This window comes from Lytechinus variegatus, chromosome 2 (genome assembly GCF_018143015.1).
Source record: "Lytechinus variegatus isolate NC3 chromosome 2, Lvar_3.0, whole genome shotgun sequence".
Lineage (NCBI taxonomy): Eukaryota > Metazoa > Echinodermata > Echinoidea > Temnopleuroida > Toxopneustidae > Lytechinus > Lytechinus variegatus.
Genome location: NC_054741.1, coordinates 47,483,877 through 47,489,876, shown reverse-complemented (window position 1 = coordinate 47,489,876; position 6,000 = coordinate 47,483,877). Strand labels below are relative to the sequence as shown.

Genomic DNA, 6,000 nt, shown 5'->3' with positions numbered 1-6,000 from the left:
TTCACCGCAATAATGCATATTTAAATTCAATAACATCATTATCTGTTATCCGATTTTGATCAAATTTTCAGTAGTTTGCTTTGTGAATTTTACTCTATTTATTGAGATATAAATATTTCCAGCCTGGACCATCCCTTGAACTCAAGAGTCATTTCTTAGAATCACCCGATGTTTCTTTTTTTTCCAAAATGGCGCTTTCTGATAATGTACTGTATACATAATATAAGTATGTTGTATTTCATCATTCGAACATCATTGACAAAGTACGTATATATTTGGTTAAAATATAACATGTAGCTCGCAAGGGAAACTATGGAACAGGTAGGCAATGGAGAATCTGTCATTTTATGTAAATAATAAAACAATTAGAATTTGAAATAATCATAATTTTAAGACCGGATATTAATTTTTTTTCAGAGGATAAATGGTTGATAAAATCACATTTATGATGTATGATCTATCTTTCTACAATGGAGTAATCATTATTAAATAATAGAAAAGGCGGTGGCTTATATTGAAAGAAACAAATCAGTGTTATAGTTTGCACAAATTGAGTTGATTTTCATACGAAACCGCGCAAATCAGATGACGCACAGTATAGTTAGAGGGGAAGAGCGCCACTCGCCTTCTAAAGTTGTATCTGTCATTTTGCCCCGTGCTGTGGGATTAAATGGACGTATCCAACACAAACTCTGCGGTTAAGCTAATCGATGTTTTACTATGGTGATTATTCTTTCTGGATTTAAAAGAAGAAATTAAAAATTTCAGTTGGTATTGCATTACCTATAATCTTGATGGTTGTGATATTTCCTTGTAATGACATGATAGCTCTTCTTGTGGAGCCCTAATTCTTCAGAAGATTTTTGCGGCATCTTCTCATGTTTATCACTTTGAAAGGAACGTAATCATTTGAACTTTTGAATTTGATATTACTTTACGTATTATTTGGTTTATCGGGTATAGAGAGATTTATCACGTTTCATCCTCGCACTTTGGAAAATTTTCTGAATTGTAGAAAATTTAATTCTCAAACTAAGCATGCGCCATGGGCAACCTACGAAATATCATGCCTTTGGATTCATAGGATGGATTTCATTTTATTGAAAAGAAATGAAGAACAGTTTCTGCCATCAATCTTCTGGCTGCTATGAAGGAATTTTGACAAAGTAATGCTGAAAGTACACAGTTTTGGAAGAATTTCTTGTGTGAAATCTTTCAAATTTCTGTTGGGAAGTTTCCTTTGCCAACCATCAGAATCATCATCTCACGTCTGTTGATGGTAAGATGGAATCTCTCTCAACCACCGTAACTTACAGTGGAATGGCAGGGGCAAGGCTACCAGGGGAACTATTTGCGAATCTCGGCTATAACAATACAACATCATCTACGATAGGAACAGGACTGGTTCCAAGTCCTGAATGGGACCCAACAAACTCAGGAGGGGGCAGGGATACCGATGCGACGACGGATCCAGCTTTTGGTATAGCCTTGGCCTGTTTAACAATCCCTGTCGTACTTGTCGGAAGTCTGGCTAATATAATGGTGCTTTATGTTGTTCTAAGGTAAGTAAATGTTGCCTACCTATCACGAAGTCCTAAAATAATGGGAAATTTATGTGTGACATGTGTCATCTCTTCACCTTTAAAACAGGTAGGCCTGAATATGTATTGGTGATCAAGAACTTCTCTTTCCAAACAATTACAAAAAAAAACTGCTACTCTATATTATGTATCCCGTATGCCTCTGATTCTGGAAAAACAAACGTATTCCCATTCTATGCACAATATTTTTTCTTTCTTTTTTTATGTGTATTGTTGAATCAATGTAATAAGAAAACATAAACAAAAATATATCAATGATTTTAACAATAATAATAATAATCAACCACAACAAACATGATAACGCAATGTACACGAAAATGCAGCTTATATCCATGTACGAATGCATATTACAACTTCATATGATGACAGCCATCTCTAACTCTTATAAACTTCTATACGCTGAAAACACAACATGATCTTGTTCTACAGACCATGACTAACACAAAGTTTAATGAACATAAATTAAATTCCCATTTTCTTAGGGGATTCATTTTTAACAATATTCCAGGTTATCATTACAGGCAGTGTAAGTATTGTAGCTTTCAAAAGACGGTGATTTATTTTGGAATTCACATGTATAATCTTCATAAAGAGGTGAAGAATGCGGTGAGGTGACCAATCAAAGCGTATAAGGGTCATAATTATCTTTTAAAGTCCTCAACTCCAAAAATGGGTGACCGAATTCTTGTTTAGGTTTTTTTAAAGGCAAAGTTAATAGATTTAGAGTAAAATTATGGGGCGGAGTTTTTGATGTCTATTACACAAACGGTCCTCTTAACTGAGGAATACGGTGCCGGAGTCAGGTCAATCAATACCAATAAATGGGAAAAGGCGACACCAACAGTGGGTGGGGAGGGGGGGGGGGTAGATAACCATTGGAGTATATTTTAGGGTAAAAGTCTCAGCAAAATGATATGACTATAACGATAAAAAAGGTACCGGGACACTGCATATTTTGACTCATCCCCCTGTATCCACCACGGGATCCACCACAGCATATATCATTGAGGTTATACCTCCGTGGCTCCTTGAGCAGATCCACCTCTTTCTCATTATGCGGTGATGCCCGTACCTGGGAAAACCACTTGTGGTTTGCCAGCATCCTTCCCTGTCGGACATTCTGCATACAACAATATAATCTGAATACAAACAGTGTTTGATTATTGTTCCGCGTGAATAATTGTAAAAACATTTGACATGCATTAATGTTTGTACTTCTATATTGAACCCATGTGCACAAAGGGTTAAATCAAATAATTATATAATCCGAAATGACAGTTTAAATGGGGATTTGCCATTCAAAATCGATTTTCAAATTACGAGATGAGCTCAACAGAGCATTAAGTTCACCTCGGAAGAGAGTCCCTGGGTTTGAATAAAAGTAGTCATCCGTCGCCACTACACTCTAAAAAATATTGGGTAAAAATGTTGCATGAGGGACATTGGGTATTGCTCTTCACTCTTAAAACAAATCAGTCAAATTGACTCGACAAGTAGTCAGCTGGGAGCAACTGATATGGCAATCACTGATATTCACATTTCTGACATATATTCTAGTCAGAAATAACTCTGTTCTAGTAAAACATGACTAGAAAATAGTCAAATATGACTAGAATAACGGTTGCTCCCAGCTGACCCTATTAACCAGTCATTTTTGACTGATCTGTTTTTAGAGTGTTGGGCATTTTTATTCATCCAGCGTGATGAACATTTTGCCCATTCTAAAGTAATTGCTGCTTATTTTTTTTTAACCTTCCTGGACAATATGCTTCCCGCATTGGGTAAACTACTGCCCCACATTGGTTGGACACATAATTACCCTCGTGATGATTGAAATTGTACCCAATATTTGTTTACAATGCATATTAGTAACAGTCGTGTTAAAATTAAATAACTTGTTGCAACTATTTTGTTTGATGAAGAAGTACTGAACAATTGAGCCCCCCCCCACCTCGCGAGCTTTTTATTCATTTACCAGGGTATGGACTGCAGATTAAAAAACAAAAATTACTGATCCTTGAATACGATCATACATATCCACATTTTGCAATGATCTGTCATAAATTCAATTATTATTATGAATAAAGAATGAAACAGGTAATTTATGGCAATCTGGAATGAAGAGAGAGGGGAGTGGAGCGAGAATGAAGGGAGAATATAAAGCTGATGCGTGAGAGTGCATGTGCGTAGGTGGGTGGGTGTGTGAGTACACAGTAAAAACGCTGTTTAAGATTTTATACAACGCTGTGAAAATTAAACTTTGTTGCTTAAGATTTAAACATTCGTTTAAACTGTTTAAACAATTACTGTAAGGTTCAGATAGTAAACAGCGTTGTATATTTTTTTTACTGTGTATGGTCTGTGCGGGACAAGCGAATAAGAGAGAGAGAGAGAGGGGAAGAGGGAGGGAGTGGGAGGGGGGAGATCTTTTTTCTAAGTCTGCACCCTGGATGGAAAAAGTAGGACGCGAAAATGCATTCTTTTTTGAGAGGATAGAATTTCACTGTCGACCTTTTAAAGATTTACTTATTATCCGATTATTGCGGGGAGAGAGCTTTTGATGTACCCCATCGATTTTTCACGTGTCCGTCCTACTAACCCTTTCATCTCGAATCCATCGTAAAAGGTACAAATTCATTTCAAAAAAGATTTTTGTTCTTAAAGAATGGTCAAGGTATTAATATTTCAAGTTGTCAAATCTCTTGGATTGAGAGTGCCCATACTATAATAAAGTGCACATTACGCTTGAGGTAGAAAGGGAAGTAGTATTAATAGCTTTTAGATGGGATGTAAAACGGATAAGAGTCCGGTCTTTTCCGAATCCGGAAAATCGGATTTATCCGAATTATCTAACCAACGAGTGTTGTTATTCAACTCTAAAGCAATCGTTGTATGTATGGGTTTTTTTCTTACGTATTTTACAATAAAGCACACGAAAATGAATAGATCATTAACAAACGCTGAGCAGAAAGAAGACAAAGATGGTGTTCATGCAGTTAATGCTATCTTCCCCTCACCTTTAAGCAGGAAAACGTAGCTAGAATGTGAACTAGCTCTTATTTCATTGAACTATTCAGTATTCACAGAGAAATCCACCTTCAGAGACTCCCTTGTAATGATAAGAGGCGGCGCTATAATATTTTCGAAGGGGGGGGGGGTGACAACGTAGAAGTGTTGCAATTTCTATGGATTTAACAATAGGGGGATTATAACAGAGTTAAAACGACTCGGATATCACATCTTTTTTTTTTAAAAATCTTTTCTTCCTCCTTTTTTTTCTTCATCCCCTCTTTTTCACTACATGGAAAAATCATAGGGGCGTTTCTGCACCCCTGTATCAACGCCATAGAAAGTGGTCTTTACCAACATGAATATCACATTCGTGAAAGAGAAGGGGGAAACCCCGGTGAAGAGGCCAGAGGAGCAATTAATGAAAGGCAGTTTGTCAGTGATCATTCATCAATCCTTGCATCTGATTGACTGGCAGCAAAATTAATCGAGGGAAATCACTGACAAACTTATTCATGAATTGCTTCTATGATATAATGTTGCAATTAAAGGACAAGTCCACCCCAACAATAAATTGATTTGAATAAAAAGAGAAAAATTCAACAAGCATGACACTGAAAATTTCATCACAATCAGATGTAAAATAAGAAAGTTATGACATTTTACAGTTTCTCTTAATTCACAAAACATATGCACATCCTGATCGGTATGCAAATGAGGAGACTGATGACGTCATCCACAATTTCTTTTGTATTTTTTGTATAAAATATGAAATAATTTGATTTTCTCCTCATTGTCAAGTAAAACAACGATTAATTCCTCCATGACCATGTGGAAATAGCATCGTATAATACTATATGTTTCAGTCAATTTAGTCCTTTTTGTCAAATCTGTATGAAACATTGTTTAATTCAAACAATGGGAAAGAAAATAAATAGTGAGCGAGGGACATCATCAACCGTCTCATTCCCCTGTCACTGAGTTGTGAATGTCACTGTTTTGTGGAAAATAAGCGAAAATTGAAAATGTCCTAACTTTCTTATTTCACATCTGATTTTGATAAAATTTTCAGAGTTAGTTTGATTTTTCTCTATCGTTTCAAATCTTGTCTGGGGTGGACTTGACCCTTTAAGTTCGGTTTCCCCTCCCATGCAGGAACGAGTGAAACTATGAGCATGATGCATGATATTAACATTATAAAAAGAGAGGATAGGACAAGAATTATATTAAGAGAATTGATGGGCGTAGAAAGTTGGTCTTACTCTTTGACAAACTGATGAAAAAAAAGGATAACTCGAATGACATGCATTATGCAACCCTGCATGACTGTATATTTCTGCGCCTGTTAAATAAGTGTTCCACTTGTTCACGATATATAACAGGAGAACTG

General features: G+C 36.1%; 1 protein-coding gene across 1 annotated transcript in view; it reads left to right on the top strand.

Moving 5' to 3' along the window:
* Positions 1 to 1,055: 1,055 nt before the first annotated feature.
* LOC121408194 (somatostatin receptor type 5-like) overlaps positions 1,056 to 6,000 on the top strand; it is a 48,423-nt gene continuing 43,478 nt past the window's right edge. The window contains exon 1 of the mRNA XM_041599574.1: positions 1,056 to 1,562. Within this exon, the coding sequence (XP_041455508.1) occupies positions 1,285 to 1,562 (278 nt within the window). The 5' untranslated portion in view covers positions 1,056 to 1,284. The remainder of the gene's footprint in view (positions 1,563 to 6,000) is intronic.